General features: G+C 36.9%; 1 protein-coding gene across 6 annotated transcripts in view; it reads left to right on the top strand.

Annotated features, from left to right (window-relative positions):
- Positions 1-27,733, top strand: part of EIPR1 (EARP complex and GARP complex interacting protein 1) — an 85,428-nt gene that overhangs the window by 35,214 nt on the left and 22,481 nt on the right. For 5 of the 6 annotated variants that reach the window (XR_014183644.1, XM_082048610.1, XM_082048609.1 and 2 more), the window contains 2 exons: positions 7,161-7,317; positions 19,601-19,700. Coding sequence is in view for 5 of the 6 variants with exons in the window: in XM_082048610.1 (XP_081904736.1) it covers positions 7,161-7,317; positions 19,601-19,700 (257 nt within the window). In the remaining variant the exon portion in view is untranslated. Of the gene's footprint in view, positions 1-7,160; positions 7,318-17,645; positions 17,726-19,600; positions 19,701-27,733 lie in introns of those variants that run through there. The other variant, XM_082048613.1, reaches the window with a different exon arrangement.

Raw genomic sequence — 27,733 nt, 5'->3', positions numbered from 1 at the left:
TATATATGTATATGAATATGTCAGAGCATTCTTCAGTGGCATGGTAGGGTTTATTCAGCAAATGGTGCCAGAAGAATGAAAGGTAGAAGATGGAACAGCAGCGAACTGTAATGTTGACTGATGTGGACCTGTACAATTGGGATCAAAATCCACTTGAGTCTGTTGGATGACAGGTAGGAGGGGTAGGTGGTAGCGTTTCTTGTATGTTTATTCTTACACTTTTCCATTTGTATTAATGCAACATCTACTCAACACTTTGCTCAAGAAGGGGATTAACTAGTCAAAATCCTGTTTTAAACTTTGTTATCAAATAATAAAGATTGGTTTGTTTTTTTTTTAATCACTCCTATTAAAATAGGTTTATCTCTTTTTTTTTTTTCCTGATGTCTCTGTTTACTGCCTGTAAAAGATACTAACCTTGCTTTTTGAGAAATTATTCCAGTGGGTGAACTGTTGGCAGGCAGAATTTGGACAAACAGTAGTGCTTAATTACTTTTATCAGGTTATGGATGTGCCTCAATTCACACCTAAAAGAGGAAGGTAAACAGAGCTGGTGGGTTTCTATGTGAACTCAAACATCTTTGCTGAAACTGCAGAGTGTTGATTAGCATCTACACTTCTGATGAGGATTTGGTTTTTCTTTTATATGCCGTGTATTTTTTGGTTTTCTATTTAATATTTGTTCTAGTAGTATTTGATGATGGAAGTGTCATAAGTAGTTTCAGGTGGGGTGATTTTTTTTTTTTTTTTGTTAAAACTCAAACTCTCAAGCTTTTAAGTAAAATAGTTTCTCTAGCTGGCTTACAAAACCAAAACAAAAACAAAAACAAAACCTCAAACAAACAAACAAAACAACAACAAAAAACTCCCAAAACAACAACAGCAACAAAAACCACACCACCACAAAAAACCCCACACATACTTGGGGAGGGAGAATTTCAGTAAAGAGATTCAGTGTGAGAAAACAATGAAGTTACAGGGTTGTTTTCACTTGGAAAATCACTTACAGCTCCAACATTAAAAGTATGGCTTTTTATTCTCAATATAGAACCAAACAGAAGTCTAAGTGAGAACACTTAATTCTCTACAGTGACAGACTAGACTGCATCTTTCTCGTGCAGCTATTCTGATTTATTGCATCAGTCATCCAGATATCAATTGGTTTTTTAGTATGTTTACTAGGGTTGCATGTTATGTCCTTTTTAAAGCTGTTATTTATTAAAGAGAATAAACTGTGTCTTTCAAGAAGTCTGTATAAACAGATTTTTATGACACCTTACGTTCAGTTGAATTCTTTGTAGCTTTGCAGTCTGTGGCATTTTTTGAAGAAATCTTTATAATAATTTTGAGTGACCTAAAATTTGAGGTACTTCTCTCTCTGGAGATGTGGCAGAGCTCACTTTTTTTATTATGTAAGTCTTTAACTGTAGGAATTGCTGAAGCAAAATCAGGGGTTGTGCGAAGATTGTGTGACAATCCCTTCTAGCTTAAATGTCTGCAAATTTGTTGAAAATTGTAGTTTTCCACAAGGGCAGTAATGACTTCCAGCAAATGTATTGCATCTGAAATCAGCAGGCTGTGCTCTTATGTCCACGTTATTCTTCTTGCATGTAGTCCCGAAATGATTGTATACTTGTTAAGGAATGTCTGCTGCCTCCTGCGTTACAGCAACAACAGTACAGCAACCTGATCAGGTGTGTGTGATTTAACTTTATAAAGGAGTAATGAGTATTTGTAGGTAACATTATGTATGTGTTTCTTTTCAAAATCTCAGTAATACTTGCTGATGTGTTTACCTTTCAGGCAGACTTTTTTCTTCTTGGATTACTTCTGTCTCAGAGGCTGTTACTTTAAGTTGGGGCAACTCTCCAAGGGGAATGGTGTTTGGAGAAAGATGAACAGGATGCTTCACCTGTCCACAACTTCTACTTTTTTTTGCTCTATTGAAACAGCTGGTGGTAGTGGAAAGCTGAAAATTGTAATAGCAATAGCCCTCATTGAGAAGTCTTTTTGAGTGCTGCAGTGAAAATTGGTATTGACTTGACCAAGTTGTGACCTTTTGCAAATTGCACACTCTGCATGCAGAGAGTTTTCTCACTTGCTCAACTTGTAAAGTAGGCATCTGAAGAGGGCCTTGTGCTCTGTAGCTGTGGTTATATCTCTTAGGCTTTGGCTGAACTTTCCAAAGTTTGTTTCCTGCAGTTGGTTACTGTACCCTCGTTGCTGCCAGGGATGGAAAAGTGGTTTCCAACTGTGTAAATAGTTTTAAGGAAGGTGTAGAAGCTTGACTTAAATAGACACTGTGTGTTTTGCTTGGCTTGCTTTCTTTTACAGAATAACTAGCATTGTCATTTAACTACTACACTCATATAGGTTCTTAACATTTTTAAGAAATAATACGAGAATGGTAGATAGAAACATTGTCAGTTTGTATGTGTATGTGCAGTAGGGTGATGTGAAGATCGTAAAAGAAGGAGAAATCTGGAGTTTCTCTCTGCCTGTAGGTTTTCTAGGTAAGCGATGGCACTACAGGGGTTGTAGTGAAATTACTTAGTGATACTGCATTTTAAAATTTTAATATGATCACTTGGGAAATAAGACTACATGGGTAATTCCACAGATATTGTGTACTGCTGGCAAGCTTGTCATACAGCCATGAGAAGCTTGTTGTGGGACTTGGATTTCTATGCAATGAAAGTGTTTGGTGTTTTTTTTTTGTTGTTGTTTTGGGGTTTTTTTTGTCTGTATGTTCCCGTAGGTTTGTTGTTAGTGGTTATTTGATTAAGAGCAATTGTGACCCACAAAAAAACCTCCGCTTCACCTGTCATAATGGAGTGACGCTTTTATTTGGCACTATGCCCTCTCTTCTACCAGGTAGAAAATGGTATATTTAAAAAGTTTTTTATATAAAGGGAAATGAAGCCTTGCTTAAGGCCAGTCATATCTAAAATTACTACTACGGTAGGATGTGGCAATTCTATTTTGATTTTATGCATCTTGGAATTATAAAGTATCAGAACTATGGATATATTTGTCCAAAGTTTAAAACTAGAATCTGAAGATTTGCAATGCATATACAACCGTTCATGATGGATGGTCATTCAGTGGCTGGACAGTGGTCTGTTATTTTTCCAGGAGCATCTTCAAGCCCAGCTGAACACAGAGGGTGATGTCTCTGCCGAGTTTTGTGTGTGTTGGGATTTAGTGTTGTCCCTTTCTGTTGCACAGAGAATTTTGTCCTTCACCACCAGTCCAGATGAAAGTGAAACATGCATGGAATGGCACAGAATTCTGTATACGATGCTCTGTGCCAACTTGTACTTCAGACCATTTTACCAGTTGTTTACAGGAGTATCTATGGTTATAAGAGGAAGCGGAGATAATAGGCATATTTTATACATGTACAGTGGTAACGAGAGAAGAAACATTTAGTGAATGCCAAGATATAATTAAAGTATCAAGAGAATTTTTCTATTTGTAGCTAAAAGAAGTGACAGCTACCTCACTGAGCTTTTCTTAAAAAATTATTTCTTCTTAATTATTATTATTTCTACTTTGCTAAACATAGACAGAAGAAAACAACTAATTTCACTACTTAAGAAAGAATGAATGACTCCTGTGCTATTGGGATCCATACCAAGTTTGATAGGTATCCTTAATTTTAGAATTGTATGTTAAATGTATGTGCTAATATACAAGATTTAGAGCATTTTCAATGATAAAAAAATAAAATTTAAAAAATGCCTAATAGACTACGTAATAACAGCCATTAATTCAGAAATCTACTGTGGTTAAATTATATTTGAAAAAGATAAGGTTCTCTTGCATTCTGGAATACCTGCATTCTGGGCTCCAAGGAATGGCATAGATAGGTCTGCAAAATGTGGAAATCTGATAAACTTGTTTTAACTACTCAAAGAAATCTCTTCTGCCTGGAATATCAACATGCACTTCAGTGTTGCCCCTTAGCAGCATCTGTAGTAATAACTTGGAGACAAATACAAAATCTATGTAGAATTACTGCATACGTTAAACTCAAGCAGATACGTTTAACTGGTGGCTTTTGACAATTTTCAAAACAGCAAAGTATTATAGGAGCCTGGGTGACATCAAGTTTCAGGGGGACTTCAGTGTGTGTGTAGATATATACACACACACACACACACTTTTTTCTTTGAGTCTCCCTCAATCTGCAAAACAGTGATTGTTTAGTTGTTTGTGGGTTTTCAATTTAGAAATCTGATTGTGCAAGAAACTAAGTATTTTTTTTTAAAGTTATTCATAAGGACACACCATCAGAATTTCAAAATATTCAGGTTTTAAGAAGTTAAAATGACATTTCGAGGCTATGTTAAGACTCATGTTGCTGTGTTGAGGGGAAAGTGGCTTAAGAAATGTATACTGTGTTTTACATTATTTGCTTTTGTGGTTCTCTGCTTAGATGTTGATGACAGTGGACAAGCAGATGCTTTATATGCATGGTACAGACCTTTCAGTAATTATAATCTACCAGAAACTTCTTTGTGGTGTTCTTTAATATTTTCTTACATATTGAGTATCTCTGTGAAACATTTGATAAAGCTCACCATCTTAAGCTATATTGCACTTTCAATTTAGGTTATTTATTATTTGTATGGTGTCCAATGTATGCTGTACATTCATTAGCCCTGTGCTAACGAAAGGTAGCTGTCTGCTGCTGCTTCCTCCTCTTCGTTCAGTAATACATGGATTTAGAATAAAGGATTTGCTTCAAATGATTAGGAAATAGCTGTTTAGTTACCATACACTACAATCAGAAAAAGTTCAGTTATGTGATATATAAGGGTTTATCCATCATCTCTAGATGTAAGGAAGTTTGCAGAAGACGACAAGTTGGGCAGGAGTGTTGGTCTGCTGGAGGAGGGTGGGATGGCCTCACAGGGGGATCTGGACCGGCTGGATCATTGGGCTGAGGCCAATTGTATGAAGTTCAACAAGGCCAAGTGCCGGGTCCTGCACTTGGGTCACAACAACCCCAGGCAGCACTACAGGCTCGGGGAAGAGTGGCTGGAAAGCTGCATGAAGAAAAAGGATTTGGGAATGTCAGTTGACAGCTGGCTGAACATGAGCCAGCAGTGTGCCCAGGTGGCCAAAAAGGCCAACAGCATCCTGTCTTGCATCAGGAATTGTGTGGCCAGCAGCACTAGTGGAGTGATTGTGCCCCTGTACTCAGTTCTGGTGAGGCCCCACCTTGAATCCTGTGCTCAGTTTTGGCCCTTCATCATAAGGATGTTGAGGTGCTGGAGAGAGCTGGTGAGGGGTCTGGAGCAGCTGAGGGAACTGGGGCTGTTCAGTCTGGAGAAAAGGAGGCTGAGGGGAGACCTTATTGCTGTCTACAACTACATGAAAGGAGGTTGTGGTATGGAGGGTGTTGGCCTCTTCTCACAAGTAATAAGCAACAGGATGAGAGGAAATGGCCTCAGGTTGTGCCAGGAGAGGTTTAGATTGGATATTATGAAAAATTTATTCACCGAAAGGATTATCAAGCATTGGAACAGGCTGCCCAGGGAAGCGGTTGGGTCACCATCCCTGGAGGTGTTTAAAAGACATGTACATGTGGCACTTAGGAACTTGTCATTGTTAACGGTTGGACTCAATGATCTCAAAGGTCTTCTCCAATCTAAATGGTTCTATGATACTGTGGTCTCCTGATACTGTATTCAACTTGTGTATGCTAAATTACTATGGAATAGTTATGTGCATCATACATATGTTTTATATTTAGTACAATAGATCAAATAACTAGTGCTTGTGTATTCTGTATTATGTGCTTGAACTTAAAGTCCTCTTCCTACCCCAGTCTCTTCCTCACAGAAGTGATCCTTTTCTCTTACTGGTTTGACCTAACTACCTGTGTTTTTTATTTATGTGGCTACTTTTTAAACACACCTGCATTGTTGTATTTTGGGCTTATTTACTATGTATAACCACGTATCAATTGCCTTTTGACCTATTCTCTTTTGTTTGGGTGCCTTTTTGCATGTAAAATATCCAGATTTCCAGCCTTTATAATAGACACTTTTTCCCTCCCCTTTTAGTGTCATTTTACCCTAAGAGGGCCTTTTTCAGGGTTACCATCCTTCCTCTTGAAAACACTCTCTTCACAATTGTTCCTCTTTTCCACTCATGTAAGTTGGTCATGTCTGCTCATAGCTTTGTAATCAGGCACTTTACACTAAAAATCAGCTAAAATGTACTTGGAGACAGAAAACTGAGAAAGAGGATTGCAAAATGCCCTCGGAACAGAAAACGTGTCATTCATTGCTGCCGGTTCTCTGGACTGGTTTAGCACATTCTTCAGCAGGTAGTTGCTCCCCGTGCCTCTGCCTGACGTCAGTGTGGCTGGTTTCTTTTGTTCCCGCTGCGGTGGGTAATACTGACCTGTTCATCCTCTCTGAACCCTGGACCAGCAGCTGGAACGATGTGAATGTACGCGGGGATGCTCTGGTCTCCTCCCATTCTGTACTGCTACAAATTCTTATACTGGGTGATAAGTGATGCCATATAGTGTGTAGATCATACGGTATTTTCTCCTCAAATCTACACTTGGCTTGTTCATCACATGTTGCAATATTTTGCTATGTGCATGTGAATTCCGTTTGTCTTTTGGAAGCCGTTTTTATTTGCTACAATTAGAGGAGCAGAAAACTTCATTTTGCAATAAACAGTTAGTAGTAGTAAAGAACACGACATAATGCTATAGATTCAACTGAATATAGCCCTTGAAATGAAAATGTTAAAACAATATCTAAATCCTGATTGTTAAGGAATCTGGCAATGTAACTTGTGGGTCATTTTCATTAACATCAATATGGGTCCTGAAGCTCAGAAAACTTGCCTCCCAAAGAGTTATTTTTTCATGAGCACTGAATTTTGCCTTCAAATAGGGAGAAGTGCATTAAATGCATGATAATTTTGAGTTTTGCAGCAACTTGAGTGCTAACTTGAAGTCTGGGTCTGTATTCACATTTTGTGTTCTTAAAATTCATTTTGGTATAATATTTTTAAATACTTTAAACAGCAGGTGTGCATTGCTTATAGATTTGTGTAAATGTTGGTGCACTGTATACAAAATATGTCTCCCATACAATGATCTGTTGACATTATTCTCTGTTGCTTAGCTTCAGACAGTAAAGTCATGACATGTGCTGCTGTTTGGAGGATGCCGAAGGAATTGGAATCAGGCAGTCATGAATCCCCTGATGATTCATCAAGCAACACTCAAACCCTGGAGCTACTCTGTCACCTTGACAACACAGCCCATGGCAATATGGCCTGGTAGGATTCTGCATATTTTATACTCCTAGAAAAAGCCTAAAGCTTAGACCTGGGCTGTTAGTTTTGTGCAGATTTATACTGTAGAAGCTGTGCTATACACTTTAAAACTAATCCATCTTAAAAAAAAGAAAAAGTACAAATTGGATTTTTAATCCCAGATGTTTCATAGATTAAAAACATTTGTTATCATCCTGCAAACACATATGGAGTAACAGCCTGTGTACTGTTTTAATGTGTTTCTCCCCACCTGCCCCCATCTAAAACCTTTGCACAAAGGTATAGCATTTAGCATGTCAGTCTTTTTGATGGAATATAAATTTGATGTTGCACTTCAGTTTTTGTTTTTCAGTCAGCTGATTTGGAATAAGTGCAATTAATTTGTTGTTTGCTAAGGATAAGAATTCAGTATATTATGTGATGCCTACTTAACTACTCTTTTCTGTTGCCTAACAAAAGACAAAGAGAGCTACAGTACTGCAGATGGTATTACAGTGGTTTGTTTTCCTTTCTGTTATTTAAAAGAAAGTTAAATTTTTCTGTTGTGTATTTGCAAGTGTTTTGCCTTGTGAGTATGTATATGACATGTTCCCACTGCTTCCTGAACAGATGCAGGGCAAAGAAACGTTAATACATTCAGTCCATATTTTACAAAATACAATTTTGCTGGATGTAATTTTGGGACCACCTGACCATCTTCTACTGGCAGGAAAAGTTGAAACCATAAGAATATGGTTTGCTGTAGTACCAGGAATGTCTGTCAGAATATGGAGTAGGTGATCACGCATGTTGTACAGTACCCTTCACAATTATTAGAGAATCTTAAGAGCAAAATGTGGAATAACACAGCAGATTTTTGTAAATGAAATGTGACAACTCTGAACTGGAACCAAATAAGGATAATGCAACATCTACTTCGGATTTTGCAGTGCCTTACATGAGAGTAGAAAAGGTCCTCTTTGGTTTCTGTATTCAGACACCTACTATGTAATGTATCCCTCATAATCTCATTATACTTCAATATATTCTAGTAGGAGTAATTGTAAAATACATCAAAAGAGAACAATACTTGAAATCAGTCTCAGTTGCTTTACAAAACCTGGCTGCATAAAAGTTTCTATTCATTAGCTAGCTAGTAAAAAAAAAAAAAAGAAATAATAGTTCTGCTTTATTTCTTCATTTCTTCTGTTAAGAAAGCCTGATAGTTGAAAATTGATCTCATTTCTGTTTCTAGTATCATGTACTAGGGAACTAAAGGGGACTTGTTTTTTCCAGGTCTGATATGTCACGTATTGGTTTTGCACAATTGTTTACTGTCATTAAGAACTAATCCTGTGTTTCCTGACCTTTATCTCATCACCTTTGTGGAATTCTGTGCTCAAATGTCTCTGAAGTTTCTTCTTAAAGCTTAGCAGTGACATGTTTAATATCAGTATCTCTTCTGTGAACCAAGGCCAAAGCAGCATTTCCAATTGATTGTAACTAAAATCCTAAACTTTCCATGCATGTGTCTGAACACTATTCCCTTCTACTTCAAGATCTTTTGAAATAATTTTTTGGTCTTGGCAAATCCTTTGGCAAAAATCTGATCTCCAGGACATTGCAGGCAGTTGAAAAAGAACTGTGCATTCTACGGTTCTATTTCATCTGGGTTGCATGAGTTACTTTGTTTAAAAATAACATCTAACTATTTGCTTTCAATTACTGAGAATTTTTTTTAACTGCCTCTGAGCTTTAAATCTGGGACCCATCAGAATTTTTACTCAAACACTTGTATGGTATAAAGAGAGTTCAGAAAATGAAGGAGGTCTTTAAATTAGGCAAACAAATAAGCCTATTAATTGCTCTGTTTGGTTTAAGCTCAAGAATTTTTTTTTTCCATCCTCTACCTACTGTTCCTCATATGAGCCAAAATGCAAAGATTTTGACTGCAAAGTTCCCAAGTGAATTAATTACAGACTGAAAACCCCCAGAGATAAATGGGGATTTGTAGTGGTGGCTTTTTTAATTAAAAAAAAAAAAAAGCTTTTTCATAAATTCATTTTGTAGATAATGTATGTATTCACACAGCGTACACCTACATAACCATAGGTATGTTGCTCTATGCAATGTTTTAAGATTCAGCAGTTAAAGGAGCTTGCCATTGGGCATCTTGCAATAAGTGGCCCAGGGTACAGTCTGGATAGGAGAGGCCAAGGAAACAGGGTAGCATTTAATAAGATTTTGATTACTCATCTGAGTGCAGCTTTGGAGGAATCCTTGAAATTGTGTCTGTTAAAATCCTGAAAACTTCTATTTTGAGTAGCCTACTGTTCTACTTCTTCCTCAGTTTTTCTACAGACTTTTTTGATAGTTGACTTGACAGGATACTCCTCAGAGAAGGAAGCTACTACAGGCCATGGAAGAAAGTGTAATCTGTGAGATGTTGAATTCGGAACTCAGCAGGGACTTTTTCTTTTGTCAGAAGTAAAGGTGCAAAGCTGGAGTTTCTCCGCTAGCATCTACTGGATGCGGGCTTGCCTGTATCTGCTTAATATCCTACTTTATGCTTTCCAAATTTGGCAGGTATAAAATAGGGTAGATGCTGCTCAATAGCAAGGTATGTGCTGTGCTTCAAAGAGAGGGGGAACAAGCAAAGGAAGCTGGATGGTGGTCCATGGAGTAAATCTGGAATAAGTTAAAAAGCAAAATAAGTAAGGGGAAAGTGTTAGATGGACAACATAGGTACAACTGTAATGGGGAAATGAATGGAGATTAGAGAGACAAGAAAAGTGGGAGCTCAACTGTGGGAGGCCTGAAAGGTGAGGAATGAAGTATTCACCTTTTATGAAGAAAACAATAGTCAGCTGCTAAAAAAAGTTGGAAGGGAATGAATATGTTAGGAATAATGATAGCTTATTACATTAAGCTTTTCTGCTTGCTGAAATTGAATTTTTTTTTAGTGTATCCCACTCAATCGATCTTAAATATGGACTTGCAAATATTACCACATCTAAGAAATTAGAGAGGAAGACATTTTTTTTGAAGTTTCACATGTTTCAAGAACTTGAGGGTGTTTATCACTAAAATATTAAACCAGAATTTTGGATTCACAAAGGATAAAATTACTATAAATGAGTTAATCCCACAGACCTTTTTAAAGTACTTATATTTTACATGGTATTTCATCTAACATCTCCAACTGGAGTACTGAGAAGTACCATCTCTTCTTTGCCTTTGTGATTGCACAGTATGGAGCAACCTCATCAAGGTCTGCTTCCCACAAAAGTGCAGGTTTGCTATGTCAGTCCTTTCAACTTGAATGGAAGTTGCTTTATTTAAGATACCTAAGATACTACACATAACATTATTGCTTCAATTTCTTCATATTCACTCTACTGATTAACACAGTCATCTGATGAAAGATGGTATTTGTAAGTAATGCACTGAAGACAGGTGAGTATTCCAGAAATGAAGTCCAGAAGTGTTTTACGTATTCTTTTTGGCCTTTAAAATAGTATTTAAAAAGAAACAAACAAAAAAAAAACAAACAGCAAAAAACCACAAACAATCAAAACTTAAAATACCCCAAAATATTTTCTCAAAGCAGAGGGGGGAGGGAGGAGCGGGGAAGGAAAAAAAACCCCACTAAGTGAATCTGAAACTCAAAAGAGGAGTGAAAATGGTGTTTTCCATAGCTTGGATACTTTCACTTTGTAGTCAGGTGACACTTTGGTTTCTCATTATGATGTTGGTAACACTAATTCTTCTGTAGTATCCCTGTGTTAGGATATACATGTTAAAATTCTGCCTTAGTGTTTCATTAAAAACAAAACAAAACAAGTAACAAGAAAAACCAACACACCACACACCCCCCCCCCCGCCCCCCTCCTACCCCACTCCCCCCAATACTGTTTTTGCTGTTCCTTTGAATGGGAGTGGTGATTTTCCTCAACTAGCAGTGCAGATCCTAGGCTATAATACTTCTTTTCTTTGGCACATATTTCAGATCATTGAAGAAATGTACTGGGATGGAGATTTTGTTTTATTGGGGTTTTCCCCATAATCCAACCATTCAGATGGCCTGTTTGTTACAAACAGCAATAAATTAGCAAGGATAGATTTTGCCATCTTTTGGAAAATCCCACATATGAAAATACTTAGATTCTGTCCCCCCTCAAAGCGGTTATGTGTTTCCTCTAAAATAAGTCTGCAGAGGTTGCTTTTGCCCACTCCAGCTGCTTCATAAATAAGCTTATTTCAGACCTTAATCTTTACATTAGTACATAGAAAAAACTATTGGCATTGCATAGCCTCCAGGGGCTCTGCAGGACTTTTACCTGACAGCTCCCTGTGCTTTCCTGACAGGCATTCGTACTACTGAAAAGTTTTTCCTAGGTTGACCACCTTATCGATCTTTAACAGACAAGCTGGTTATGTGATTTTTTCCCTTTTTTTTTTTTTTAAGGATATGTCACATCTATAATTTTACATTTAGGGGTTTTTAAGCCCTGTTCAAGTGACAGAATGGCAATGGTGACCCTGGCAGCAGCTCCTCCAACAGCAATATTTTGTAGAATGGTAGAAGTTACATGGCCTCTGTCTGTCAGCTTTACACACAGATTCACTGCACCCCACCCCAGTTTCATTAAGAAACTCATGTGCTGGGGGGTGGTTTCTCTTCTACATGTGCTATTCTGTATATAGCAATTAACTCTGGCTGACAGTAACTTATCATCAATGCCTGCTCATGTGAAATGTGTTACTCCTCCTTTCTTTGAAGTTTCTTTTTTTTCCTCTTGGTGTTAAGAAACAAGGTGAAAACAACTTTTAATTCTCATGTGGATCTTTAAACTGTACATACTTCTCCAAATAGTTTTTATTTGACTCTTTGGCCATGTTTCTTGTCGCAAACATGTTGTCAATCAATTCTGTTTCATATTAATAAATAGGTTTCAGCTCCTCAGTGGCTTGTTCCTAAAACTGATGTAAAGATTTGTCTGTGTAATAGTATCTGCAAATACCACCAGCAGATACGCAGCTTTATGTTTAGTAAAGTGCTTTTTCTAGCATGGGATCTGGAGTTCAACAGGTACTGTAAACTATGCTGCCAAAACACTGCATTCCTACAGTAATTTAACTGTGCATACTCTAGACCTTTTGCTATTGTAGTTATGTCACAAAAACCTCCTGCAGTTACAGTGCATTCTGCTGTCTTGGGACACATATCTTACAGGGACTTGTTCTTAAACACTTGCAAAACTAAAAAGAACTTGCAAAATGTTTTAGAACAGCTATTGAGTCCTCAGATATTTTAGCCATCAGTAACAGTAGAATAATTAAAATACTACTGTAAAATATGAATTGTGGTAATGTGAGAGAACCTTAACAAAACTTTTGCAAGACCTGTCCTATATGTAGACATGTATTTAGCACTTGAGCAATATGGGAAGGCTTGGATGACACGTAATGAAGCTAAAAGGGTTTTGCATATTTGCCTTAGAGTATTGTTTCTGAGTGTTTCTGCCATAATATTGAAGTATTCTTGTTTTAAGTAGTCCAATATTAATTACTTCAAGTAAATAATTTCTTAATCTGTTTTGTTGTTTAGACTGTATGTGGTGTTTCATAGAATGTATAACCTTTCTTAATTAAATCCAGCCCCCCTAGAAAAATGTCTTCTCTCTCCTCCAGAAAAAACTAAAAGAGAATAAAACAGCCTCCCAGAAAAACAGCACCCAGAAAGGAAAAAAACAAACAAACAAAAAAATACTGGGAGATCAGGACTAGAGCATGACTAGAGAAGTGATTGTGCCACTGTACTCAGCACCTTGAATCCTGTATTCAGTTTTGGGCCCCTCATCATAAGAAAGACATTGAAGTACTTGAGAGAGTTCAGATGAGGGCGATGAAGCTGGTGAGGGGTCTGATGAGGAGCGACTGAGGGAACTGGGGCTATTTAGCTTGGAGAACAGGAGGCTGAGGGGAGACCTTATCACTGTCTACAGCTACCTGAAAGGAGGTTGTAGCAGAGATGGTGTTGGCCTCTTCTCCCAAGTAGCAAGTGATAGGACAAGAGAAAATGGCCTCAAGTTGTGCCAGGGGAGGTTCAGATTGGATATTAGGTAAAAATTCTTCACGGAAAGGGTTGTCAGGCACTGGAACAGGCTGCCCAGGGCAGTGGTGGAATCACCATCCCTGGAGGTGTTTAAAAGGCATTTAGACGAGGTTCTTAGTGGCGTGGTTTAATGTTAGACTCGGTTAGGTTATGGTTGGACTCAACGATCTTCCAACTGAAGTGATTCTATGAGTCAGTGATCTTTTGGTAAGCTGTGTTTTGTATAGTAGAGATGTTATAAAAATATCTTAATAAACCAAAGGCACATTAGTCTTTAACAGTAGTATTCTGGTCAAACCAAACCAGTGCCATAACTTCTAGCCTAATGGAAATCACCACAACAGGGGAAGCCAGGGGTTATAACCCCTTCTTGTACCCTGATATCATTATAACTTTATTTAACAGCACTTAAAAGACTAGGAAATATGTTGCTTATATGTGATAACTCATTTGTCAGTTACTTGGATTGGATAGACAAAGTAGCTGCAGACAAAGCTGGGACTTTTTAGGAAGGACAGGCAGGGATGATGAGGAGGAGGGTTGTCTGGTCTGTGGGAGAGCTGATGGAACTCTGCCTGGGGAGGGATAATGAGCCAAATGAGAGCTTGTGAGTAAGAATTAAAGGGCAGACCACTATGGGTGACACAGTAATACGTGTATGCTGCAGGCTACTTGATCAGGAAGAACAATTAGATGAGGCCTTCTACAGACAGCTAGAAGTAGCCTTGTATTTGCAGGGCTTGGTCCTCATGGGAGACTTCAACCACCCCAGTATCTGCTGGAAGGACAACACAGCAGGGCATAAGCAATCCAGGGTGTTCCTGGAGAGCATCATTAACTTCCTGACCTAAGTGACAGAGGAGCCAATGAGGAGAAATACTCTACGGGACCTGATAATGATAAAGAAGGAAGAGCTGGTTGTGGATGGGAAGGTCAAAGGCAGCCTTGGCTGCAATGATCATGAGATGGTGGAGTTCAGGATCCTGAGGACAGAGCAGGGCAACAAACAAGCTCACAGCCCTTGACTTCAGGAGAACAGACTTTGGCCTCTTCAGGGATCTGCTTGAATAAGTCCCATGGGATAGGGCTCTAGAAGGAAGAGGGGTCCAAGAAAGCTGTTTAATATTCAAGGATCACCTCCTCCAAGTTCAAGAACAGTCTATCCCAACAAGCATGCAGTTGAGCAAAAATCCAGCATATCTAGTGTATGCTGGATATGCTAGTAAGAGGCAGACCTTAGAGGGGAAAGCAGTGTCCTAAAAATCTAGTGTACCTTTTATGTCTTTGGAATCAGAACTCTTTCTGGAAGGATGAATTAATACTCTGCATCTGTCTGGAATAAATACATGTGACAACAAACAGACAAAATTAACCCTATAATATAATTAATCAACTGTGAGGACTTGTCTCCAATACCAAATTAGCATGGAGAACCCCCATGACCTTGGTAATAAATTATTTCGTAGCTTTTGTCAGTTAAATTCCTATGTAGAGTCTGTGTAATCAATTTGCATGAATTTGCTGTTTTAAGCATTATTAATACATAAACCCATGGCCAACCAGACAGAGGTCTGAGGTTGTTAATGAACTATGAAGATGTTCACCTGTTGGTCATCACTTTAAATCATGAGTAGCTCAACAGGAATTTAATACTTGTTTCTACAAAATGGGTATTTACGAGCTCCTACCTAGAATCAGTGAGTCCTTTATCTTGCTCTCTTGTAGCAAAGTCACTACCATGCTTTCTATTACATTGTGAACTCTTAGGATTCAGGATGTCTTTATTATGTTTACATGTACATAAATGCCTTTCCAATGCTGAAATTAATTTGGCCCATAAGCAAGAATCACAGTTCTTTTTCTCACTATAAGCATGTTCAACAGCAGCTGCAGCAGACAAGGAGATGCAGTGAAGTAAATACAAATATTGATAATGATCCTTTATTATTTTGCCTTCTGCTTTATGATTTTTTTTTTTTAAAAAGACTTTATGGAGTTGCCAAGACTGTAGTATGACAATTTAAGGGGGAAGAATAAAAAGGCAAGTGAGTTTTCTGCATCACCTCCTTGTTGGGTTACTCTTGTATTCATTTGTACAACAGTTTTATTTTTCTGAATGTAAAAATAATTTAAGAGCCAGGAAAAAGCCCAGCTGTCTTTAGGGTTCTTGTCCAAAATCATCTTTAACTTAATTTCTCATCTTCTTAGCAACCTCTTAGCTAAAAAGGCAGCTAAGATAGATTCACCTTACCTTTAGTTTTTTTAGGAAGCCATGGTTCTTGTTTTACTGTATCTTGAGGAGTTGGACACCAAAATATATCTCAGTGGCTGAGAATTTTGAGACAAAGCATAATTTATATGTGCTTCCTGCAGCATGGACTTCAGTATGCTACAAAATAGCCAGAATAGCTTTCATTCAGAAAAGTGGCCACTCTGTAGAGCGTTTGGGTAAGGAGTAAGAATTGTGGGTTCCAGGTTGTCCTCAGTCTTTTCTCCGTGTTCTTTGAATAAAGTTCTAATCACCTAATTAGCAGAATCACCTGTATATTTAAATCATTGTACTGCAAAGAAGCAAGGATATTTGAATCCATAACACATGAATTTTTTTGATTGGCTGCACTGAGGCTGCAGGATGTTCTCCCAAGCTACTGCATGTTTGGGTATATTTTCCATTTTGCAGTGCATGAGAATTTTCAGTGTAGCAAAATTTTTCCACTTACAGAAATAAACGGTTGTCACTTCTGTAATTATGGTTAAGCAGTAGTTAATACTTGCTTTGTCCAACACATTGTACCTGACTGCAATTCACATCTATGAAAGCATTTGCATGTTGCTTTATTCTTATTTAGTCTATAATGGAGAACTTGGAATTGTTCATTTGTAAAAGCTCAGTACGTTAATAAATGATGGTGTTAACTATCTTTTCAGCATAAAGCACAGATAATAGAGTCCTTTTATGTGTGCACTTGAGTGAATATTTTAAATTATCTTTTTACTAGCAAAACGTTCTCTGTAGGATTTATTTTTTTTTTTTACCAAAAACTACTAGCTAGAAGCTAATTTGAAGCATCAGGAGTCAGATGATAACAAAACAGGGTAAAAGGCAACAAATATAATTGCTTGTCTGCTGTTTATAGATTATATGAAAAGCAGCCATGAAGTTGACACTCAGTTTCCAAGTGGCAGCTGTGAATTTGACAATTATTTTGTCATTTCTGAAAAGTATAAGCATCAGCAACTGTTGGTACACTCAAGAAAATGGTATTGCCTGGTTTATCTGATTATCTGGTTAATTGGTCAAACTCGATTTAATTGTCTATAGTTAAAACTATATCTACATATATGCACTTTCTGTAATAGCTAAGAAAAATTATAGACTTAAATAAATATGATCAGAATCGACTTGAAGATTTTATTTACCCATTCAGTATTGTGACGACACTGATGTCTTTTAATTTCACTTTGGAAAACTGGATTGTGGAAGGTTAGCTGTGGTCGCATGTAGGTTATACTGCATTAGTTTTTTTTTATCCTCTTACCTGTTTATAAAATGTTTTCATCTCTTTGAATTATCTAATTGATTTATCTGTGCAGCAGGACTACATGAAATTCTGAAATACCCATGCCAGTACCAGTTGGTTACTTCTCATTATTATGGACAAAATGGTGGTTGAACCTGTAATTGAAACTGCTGCATCATTTTTATTATCAACACTCATTTTCAGTTGCTTATAAGGTTTTCCAAGTTGTACCACACAACTTTAACAAGAAACACTTTAGAAGATAAAATTGGCATTACTACAGACAAAACACCCCAATTTAAAGCAAATCATAGAATCATTCTTTTTCCATGTCCTTGTTAAAATACGTTTAAAAACATGATGGTAGTTTAATGTGCTAAATGAAGTGATTTTGTCCTAATACAAGAGAGCTCATTACAAATAAATTCTTATAAGTAGTTAATCTCCATGGATTGACAACAAAATAAGGATGCAGGTCATGGTTCCAGCAGAAGATAAATGCAGAATCTTGTCCTTCCTTTGATCTGCTTTCTTGCCTTAGGGAGAAGTTCAGTGGGTTCACTAGTTATAGTTCCAGCTTTATCAGCTACTTGCTGTTAAAATTTTCTTTTCTGGCATAGTCTATTTTCATTGCATACTTTGTTTTCTCTGCAACAGCAAACAGGTGTAGCCATCTGCCTTATATATCTAATACTTTTTTTTTTTATTAAAAGTGCAGGGGAAAAAAAATGAACCTGTTCATGGAAGAAGCAAGAGAAATTTGTGTGGAAGGTATCAGCTGAGAATGACTAAGGTTGTGGTTCACTTATGATGTGAAAAAAATAGTGTCTCACTTATTTCTGTTTCCTGCAATTTCCTATTTTCTTTTCCTTATATCTTATACCGTAAGATTAGATCAAGTCACATGGCTTAGATCTGGGGCCAGCAAGGTCATACCCACTGTCCGAGGAAGGTAGGAGTTATGCAAAATCGTGGATAAAACAGAAGCATGCGTAGTGTGCAGTACCAAGTTAGGAAGGTACCTGGTGGCTGCTGAATGTTGGGCTTGCTTGCTGTGCCTACCCATGCAACTTTCTGTCATTTCTTCAATCCAAATGCTGAATTGATTCATGCAAAAAGCTAAACTGACTAGAAAATTGACTTCTAGTCATGAATTCTTGACAAACCTTGACATACTTCTTCATATGTACACTAGGGATGAGAACAGCACATCAAATGCTTTTGAGTGACTTAAGGTTTTGTCTAGAGAGGGGAGGGATTTTCTCCATGTAGCTATTCATAGTGAAGTTGTCATCTCTGCCTTCAGCGATATTGTCACTAAAAGATGATTCAGAGGTTGCACAACTTTCTTTTGAAAGTGCTGGGTATGGAAGCCTGTTATCATCAAATGACAAGTATTATTCCTTTAACCTTACTGATGCCTATAGCAAAATTAGAATTTTAGTGCATATAGAAGAGAAAGCTCTGGGGAGACCTTATAGCAGCCTTCTAGTTCCTAAAGAGGACCTACAAGAAAGCTGGAGACAGAATTTTGACAAGGGTATGGAGTGATAGGACAAGGGGTAATGGCTTTAAACTGAAAGAGGGTAGATTAGATATAAGGAAGAAATTCTTCCGCATGAGGGTGGTGAGGCAGTGGAACAGGCTGCCCAGAGCAGCTGTGGATGCCCCATTTCTGGAAGTGTTCAAGGCCAGGCTGGAGGCTTTGAGCAACCTGGTCTAGTGAAAGGTGTCCCTGAACATGGCAGGGGTGTTGGAAATACCTGACCTTTTGCACTACTTCCAACTCCAACCATTCCACGATACTCAGCTCTGCTGTCCATGCCAACTGGCTTGAATATGCCGCTTCTTATAGGCAGAAGTAGAGATGAGGACTGATTTTTTGCATTCCTTCATGTATGGCACAGAACTGGTGAACTGCAGATAAAAAGTGTATGTCGTTGAGTCACGATGACAGCTGTTGGACTGGAAAGGGTTTGCACCAAGCTCTGAGGCTTATGATTTTTCGTGCATCTTCAAAAAGGATGCACTACAATACATATGAAGAAGAACTTTGAGGTTTCAAGGTAAAGCACTCAAAAGTAAGTGTATGTCAAGGTCTGGGTTTTTTTTTTTTGTTTGTTTTGGTGGGTGTTTTGTTTTGTGGGGTTTTTTTTGTGTGTGTTCTGTGTATGCAGAATGACCTCTCTACAATGATGTAATCACTGTTTTGCATTATTACTGTATGATTCAATATGCAAAATGGATGGCAAATGGAGTAAGGATTTTCAGCAGCTTTCTCTTTATGGGTAGGCTAGCATCTAGGGAAGCTGGATTGCATTCCTTTTTCTGACAGATTTAGATGGGATGTCAAAGGACACTAGGAAAAAAAATATGTGTACATTAGCACTGACTAAAAGATTCCATAATGAAGCCTATGTCTGGTATCACATAGCTCTTAAGTAGCTGATGCTGCAATAGTGTTCAGCTACTATATGTAAAAATTGCTATATTGCTAGTTAGTGGTGAATTTTGCAGTTAAAATGTGATGGATTTCAGCTGAAGGAAGCCATCAGGAATATGGTTTCTTATGTTTTGGAATAGATTAAGTCCACAAAGTTAAAATGGCTTTCCTAGTGCATATTCTGATTGGTTTTAATGTTAGGTTGTTTTGTTTTTTGTTTTACAGCGTTATGTGGGAACCAATGGGGGATGGTAAAAAGATTATTTCACTGGCTGATAATAACATATTATTGTGGGATTTGCAGGAAAGTTCAGCTGAAGCTGTGGTAAGAAATTCTTTTTTTTTCTTTTTTACAAATCATGATATACTTGACTGTAATACAAACAACAACATTCACTAGTCTAGAATTTGCTAATTTCTGAACTACTCCTTCAGAAATATCTTGTTGCCTTTAATGTGGGTAGGGGAAGTGAATATCAGTTGTCTTGAATATGAGTGTTTAAGAGTAGGCCACTTTGTATTTTGTATCTGTTGCTAGAGGTTAAATGTTTTCCTTTTTCTAGAGTTGCCCTTAAATCCCTACTGGTTTAACAATGAGTCATGTAAAATAAAGTGATGCTAATTTGGTGAATGTGTATGAGGGGAAAAACTGGTCATCAGTAAAGCCAAAGATTACTGAATTCGGGTAACAGTATATTAACTCATGTTGGTTAATATCCTGCAGCCTTCTGCTTAATTTACAGCCTTTGTATGTATGAGCATAATATACATTTCTCTGTTGCCTGTGTAGTGCTTTGATTTCTCAGTATGAGAATCTTGTAATGAATTTCAAATCTTTTTTTTTTATATTTTATTTTGCTGGGGATTTATTTACTAAAATTTTGCGTGTTGTGTCTTCCTTTCGCTATTCTGTTCCTCAAAACTAATCTCCTTGCTCTGTCACACATATTTCTGAATGTAACTATGATTTCCATTTTCTTTTTCTTCCATTGCTAGAATTGGAAGATCTTCCCCTCATTTTGGAGGGGTTGGACTAGGTGGCCTTTAAAGGTTCCTTCCAACCCAAACTATTCTGTGATTCTGTGAACTGCGATCCACATAACTTTGGAGAGGACTAGACTCTTCTCCAAACTATATGTAATCTCAGCTTGGTTTTTGGAAATCATTATTTCTGTCCTCAAACCAATATTCAGCTTGCTGATCCATTCAGTATTTCAGTTAGCAGTCCTTACCTATGACATTTGGTTTTTTCTTGTTTACTTGTATCAAATATAACAAAAGTTAAATTGTGCATCAAAAACCTACTTCATCTAATGAAGCTAAGACTGTGAAACCAGATATATCAGACCTTGACTGGCATCTTTAGATAGGAACATTTTGAAACTTTTGTTAAAAAACATAGTTTATGGAAGTTAGGAGGGTCATTTGAAAATTTTTACAGTCAGATTCTCCAGAAACCTGATGCAGAATTTGTTTTCTCTATATTTCTGTCTAAAATAATCTAGTATCTTATGTGAGTGCATTGCAAATTAGGATTGCTCATGATTAAAATTTTACTTGGAACTGTTTACCATCATCACTTTTCTGTCTCAGCAATTTTGAGTTACTCTTAAGCGATATTTGCTTCATCACTAAGTCAGTGACCACTTTTAAAATGAAGTTTTAATAGTGAAAGTTCATGGAAGCTTTGACTCTCAGAAAACATCTCTAGGCATCTAGATCTTAAGCCAGGTGAATCTCATCTAAGGTGATGGATATTGTTGCATTCCTGTTGAATTTTTGTCTTCAACAAATTTATTGAAAATATGTCTGTGGGTTCCTGAGTTAATCAGAGTCCAGCTGAAACAGACTGAGGAAAACATGAGCATCTCTTTAAAATGCCCACCATAGACTTTCTAGTACTTACTAAGATGACAACATGAAGTCCAGTATCACAGGTTTTTTTCCAGCCTAGAATCTACTGCTGTGTGTTTCTGAAATCTTTGAAGATCACCTTCTTCCTAAGAGATTAGCTGCCTGTTAGGATAAGTAGAAGGCTGAAAACCAATAACTGTTCTTCTGTAACATTTTTAGATTTACAAAAAATTATGTAGGACTGACAAGTTACAGGAGCAATGAGTAAAAACAAGAAATTCTGGATCAGAATAGGACAAGGGAGCATGGGCTTAAACTCTACCAGGGGAAATTTAGGCTGGTTATTAGAAATAAATTTTTTACAGAGAGAGTGCTCAGACATTGGAATGGCCTGCCCAGGGAGGTGGTGGACTCGCCGTCCCTGGAGGTTTTTAAACTGAGATTGGACATGGCACTTAGTGCCATGATCTAATAAATGGACTGGAGTTGGACCAAGGGTTGGACTTGATGATCTCTGAGGTCTTTTCCAACTCAGTTGATTCTGTGGTTCTGTGATATTTAATTACTGAGATGACTTTCTGTTTATGAAAATAAGCAAAACAAAACAAATATCACTCTACCCCATCCTTTGCTGCTATGGTGTTTACAATGTGAAAAAAACAGATAGCATTGGTAGGGATAAGCAGTAAATATGTTTTCCATTTGGTTATCACCATGTACAAGAGTTTATAGGCCAATAAGCTGTTGGTGAAATAGTGATTTCTTCCTGTGTCTATCCTGTTTATAAGGGATTGTTGAATGCAGACTATGTCATAACCCCAAAAACCACATCATTCCCATTTTAATGCTTTTTTGGCCAGAGTGTAAAAACACACTTTTCCAGTATATTAATAAAAAAAGCTTTTTGGTCCTTGAAAACAGGTACAGAACAGCCTATATGAAAAAAAGAGTCTCTCACCAGCATTAAAAAAGAGGCATGAGTTTTTTAGTTTGGTTTCCTGAAGAGAGGCCATGGAAACTGTTCACAGTTCCATTGGAGGTTGTAGCTGATTATGGTGCCCTGCAGGAAATTCCTGCCAGAAAGTCCAACTTTAGTTTATATGCAGGTACACAGGATGATTATTTAAATCATAAAAATCATTGTATTTATTCATTAGGATACAGGTTTTCCATTTTTTGTATGTCATAGCCACCTGATGTCTTACTACCTAACATGCTGTTCTAGCCAATGGTAACAAAACAGTAAGCAGCTAGCAAACATATATGTTCTGCAGAGGGGAAAAAGTCTTTACAAAGTATTCTTGTTCCTACAGACTTATAACTGAAATAGCAGTGTGTGTGTGTATACATTATTTGAACGGAATAAATCAATAGCCTAGGATTAACATAATAAAAATGTCAGTGTGTTCTGATTTTTTTCTGTTTTTCTCAAAACCATGAATGGTGTTCAAGTTGAATGACATTGTCATCATTAACTAAAAGTAGGATCTGGTCCACTGTGTGTGTATCAGGAGGTATTCATTACACCAGTGCAGCACTGACCTTCTTGTTTTAAGAAAAAATTTCAATTGCTACCCTTTTAGCTAAGTATGCTTTCTAGGCAATATTAATTTTAATGGCAAGAAGTAAACCCCTTGCTGCCCTTTATGGACTTTTCACGTTTCTGAAAAAATTCACATAAAACTCAATTGTAGTATTAGTGAAAAACTGAAAATACATGCGTCTGTAAAATTTTGCGGATGCCGAAATTTCTGCTTGTCTACACTGATCAAAACTAAGTCTTTTATTGGGTGCATCTTCTATATGTGCCTGGGATTTACAAATCATTTTGTTTAATTAGAATTAGCCTGAAAAAAATTATGGTTCCTGATATTTTCAGAGCTGCTTTGTAATAAAATTACTGGTGTGTTCATTCTCTGAATTATCTGGTCAACCTGTCAGAGGAAATATCTACTAACCATAACTTACTATACAGCTCTATGGTGGGTTTTTTGTTGTTTTTGTTTTCTTTCCTTTCATCATTTTTTGCTAACTTTTTTCTTCATTCCAGTATTTAATATGGAAAGATCCACTTCTATTCACGTTAAGATAAGCTTCTCCTGTCCTTTTGATCACTCTCCTTATTATTATTTTGAGGACATTACCTTCTGGGGTGAAAGTAATCTTATGCTCACTGCATCATTACCTTTTGCAATTAAATTAGCTATTCTTTGCCATTTATAATCATTAGCTGAACTCAAGAGAAGCCCAGCCAGTCTACGAGATCTGGGTAGATTCTGCTGAAAATCTGACTTCAGGTCAGATGTTACCAAGTCACTAAAACTCTTCCTTGCGTAAATGCAGTATGTTTGGAATGGCAGATGAAATGAAGATGTTAAAAATACAGATGTTTTTCTGCTTGTCTTATTATTTCACAAAGAGGAGGAGTAGAGGTGTAGTTTTGATCATTTTTTTCCAAATGATTGATTAGATTATTCTTAGATTTAATGTTCCTTCTGGATTATTAATTAGTATTTAACGTACAGACAATGTTAAATCAAAACAACAGTGACATTCCAGGTAAGAAAGAACATCTTATGGGGAAGATTTCACAGTGTATCTGGATGAAAGTAGCATATACAAATATAGAAGGATGTTAGGAATAAGCATGAGATGCTTTCTTGGCAAGATGGCTGCTGTTCCTCAAGGTAGGAAATACATTGTGGAGTTTAGTGGAGAACTTTGTAGAGTGCCCTGTGATTGCTGCAACTAGGAAAAACACAGATTAATTAAAGAAGGGCAAAAACTGTCTGAAGGAAAATGAAAGAGAAATTATTGGATCAGAAGGAGGATTGAAGACCAGTTCTTAATGAGTTGGTGTTGTGATCGATTTTGTTTAATGGTTTCGTTTATGACAGCATAGAAGTAGGAGTGAAGGAGAAAAGTTGCTGATGACAGAAATTTGGAACACATCATCAGTGTATAGGTGTAACAATATATTTCAGAGGATGAACTATCAGCTCTTGATGTTTAGTTTAATTTTTATAACATAAAACAGAAGACTTGTGTTTAAGGATTTTTTTCTTTTCTTTTTTTTTTTTTTTCCTTTTCTGTGAGTTAAACTCAGCACTTAAAAATATGTAGATTCTGTTACTTGACTATTCTGAGGATGACTCTGAGCTGCCAGTATGATGAGGCTGTTTGAAAAGGCAAATGACTATAAGATGGTTCAGGAGAAAAGAACAGTTATACAGTTATGGAAGGACTAAGTGATGTGGTTGCCTGCAATGGGAAGAATTGAATTCAATGAATTTAGAGTCATCATCAATATTTCTGTTTCTGTCAATAACAAACCAGAACAACAGTCATTAGAAAATGTGAATCTCAGAATAGTCTTTCAATGGCTTTATTACTGTCTTTATTACAAGGACATCTCCTTAAGGCCTTCTTGAGATCTCCACACAATCTCCAGCATGCACAGAATTTTGAACCATTTCCAGTTGATAAGGGTATGGTTAAAAGCAAAATAATAACATGTAATTTCTGTCAGTTAGGTTAGTAATCACTGCCACGAGTTAACTTTTCGGTTGATCCTCTTTAGAAAGTTTAAATATTTATGGCCTTAATTGTTTAAGATGTCTTCGCTACCTGGTCTTCACTAAGGAGGCAGTCAAGATCAAATAAGCATGTGTGGCATAAGCCTATGTATATTTCATAAATGTGATAACAGCTGCTTTAGTGGTTTTGTCTAGAACGTACTTGAACTTCCATCAGATTTTCAGTTATACAACCTCTCAGGTAAGATGTGAGAGTTCCTTAGTGTTCATTTTTTTGTGTGTGTGATTCATTCTGTTTAAAACATAACTGCTGCTATAGGGATAAGAAAATGAAAGTTATTTAATAAATATTTTTAAAAGAGGCATTCAGAAGTCAAAAGGCATGTTTTCTCATTTATCGAGTAAAAGACTTCTAGTTTTTTAGCTTTCAAATAATTTGTGTTTAAAAAAAAACCCACAGTGTCTTTTATGTACTTCATATTATAAAGACCATTTTTGTTCAAGAAAGGAAAACGAAGTCATTTCATTAAAGAAAATGCAGAGCATCAATGTATAGATAAATGTTTAGTATACTGCTGCACTTGTTAAGCCTTTAGAAATTTGCATCTTTTGCTCTCCTTATAGAATGATTGTCATTCACGTTTTTTCTAATGGGAAAATCTTGAAACTAAGATACCAATCTGTGTACCAATATTACACACTCTACCACGTGAACTGATTTTTAATCAACAGAAAAGAAAATGTCGTCTTTTTAATGTTTTTATGCTAGCCTTTATTTTTTTTATAAGAACATTCCTTGAGTGTCACTGATAACTACATATACACTAAGAAATGTAGCATTTATTTAACTTGTTACTCTTTTCATTAACCAGGAAGATGTATGTATTTCTAAATACATCTGGAACATTCTCTATCTTAGGACATGTTTTCTAATGGTTTGTGTCAAAGTCTGAGGAAAAAAAAAACAACACAACTTTCAAATGCATAACACTTTTATTAATTTTTGGTCATTCTATCTTAGAGCTAGTTCATACATTAATAAAAATGCAACCAAGCTGCACATATAAAAACTTATTTTATAAGTGAAGATAGTATAGTGAGGGAACAGAACTTCATGTTTCTGAACACCATTTCATTCAAAGGTCTATAGAACTGTAGAACTGGTCCTCTCACATAATTTTTTCAGAATATGTTGTGAGAGAAGAAAAGTACAGCCCCATCAGTGGAAAAGTTGATAAATTCTGCCATTTGTCTGCTTAATGCTGCTGAGTTCTAAGAGTGGTTACATTGGTCCATGTCTGAGTCCATCCAGCCCTGGTTTTCTGCTTGAAACAGTGGCTGTGGCAGACCCCAAGGAAAAGTTCAGTGGAGCAAATGCGTTGGATGTGCCCTGAACACTCCAACAGTCTTCTGTGCTTTTCAGTCCAAGGATTTTTTTTTTGAGCTTCATTGGATTTGTCTACTTAGTAATCCTCCATAGATCTTTCTTCCAAGTACTTTCCTGTTCTGTTCTAGAACATAAGTAAAGCTTGGTGCATTCAAGTGTCTTTTGTCAAGGAGTGCACTGGGTGGAGAACCACCTTCTTGTTTACTACTGAATCTGACTTCTGTGGCCGTCAATTTGATGGCCTGTAGCTCTTGTTTTAGAAGAGAGCATGAATTGTCTCCATGCTGCTTGTGACTTTTCAAGATAATTTCTGTACCTTCCTAGAGGTTAATACATGCTGAGGTTTCTTTTTAAGGATACTGCCTACCCTTTCTACTTTCCAAGTCAGTCCTTATGGGATCAAAATTTGAAGCAGAAAGAGGCATTTGAAGTTCCTAACTGATGTTGTGTTTAAAAATAAGTTGGAGTAATTGATGTTTTCGTTTGAATACATAGAAATCACACCTTCAAAGCTAGGATAGACTTTTTAATATTGCAGATATGTTACTTATGTACAACACCATCCTTCATTGAGGATAACAACATATCTGGTCATACTACACTGCTTAGTTTTTTTCAGAACCTTTTATTTTTATTTCAAATCATTCCTCTGGTGCAATTCGAGTACCTTTTTATTATTGTTCTTGCGTCCCCAGCATTAGGCACTGATCCGCTTAAGCACTCATGAACAGTGTTAAATCCTTCCTTGTTCTGATAAACATTTTACACAGTTCAAGATTTCATTTTATCAGACTTTTAAAGTCTGTGTGATGTTCGTGCAATGGCAGAGCAATAGCTAGTTCTGTTGTCTAAAAGCAAACATTGGCTCTTACTTCCTTTTTTGTTTTTCTTACAATAAGTCACATTTTTTGTTAATAAAATATTGCAATGAGTTTTTTTCCTTCAGTATCCACTGAGGCCCTCAGAGCTGTGTGTCTTCATCTTCCGGGCCACACAAATCCAAATCCTTATGTGAGATTAGTGTCTAAACCAGACTTTTTTGGTGTTTTCTTTTCCTCATATAGTCAACTCTTCTGCCTTTAAAGAAGTGGAAGGAAGACTTCAAGATTAAAAAAAACTTGCATACCTGTCCATGTATTTAGGTATCAGTTAAAGCTAGAATGGTTTTTGGAACCTGCATTTGTGATTCTGAACTACCAGCTTTGTTTTCTTTAAGCTCATTTGTTGGATTTCCAGAGGGGAGACTTGTGGACTTCCTTGCGTTATATCCAGATCCCTTCTTCTATATGAACATTTCCTTCCCTTACCTCTTAGCTGTCCTTTAAATCTATGCAGTTTCTTTCTGGCTCATAGAAGCCATATAAAAGAACACTAGGAAAACAACCAAATCAAAACATCTTATTCAGTAACTCTGGGATTTCATGTTAGTAACAGAATTCCACCATGACTTGATTGGGAACTTGGCTGTATACATAGTTGGACGTTCATGCAAGAAAACATGTCATTTAATTCCTGCAAATACTTAAGGATTGCTTAGGAAGGCAAGGATGACTTGGCCAATCTTACATGTGTGGGATTTTT

The sequence above is a fragment of the Streptopelia decaocto genome, assembly GCF_964273445.1.
Source record: "Streptopelia decaocto genome assembly, chromosome: 3".
Lineage (NCBI taxonomy): Eukaryota > Metazoa > Chordata > Aves > Columbiformes > Columbidae > Streptopelia > Streptopelia decaocto.
Note: the sequence above shows the minus strand (reverse complement) of the source record. Positions and strands in the feature narration are given on the sequence as shown.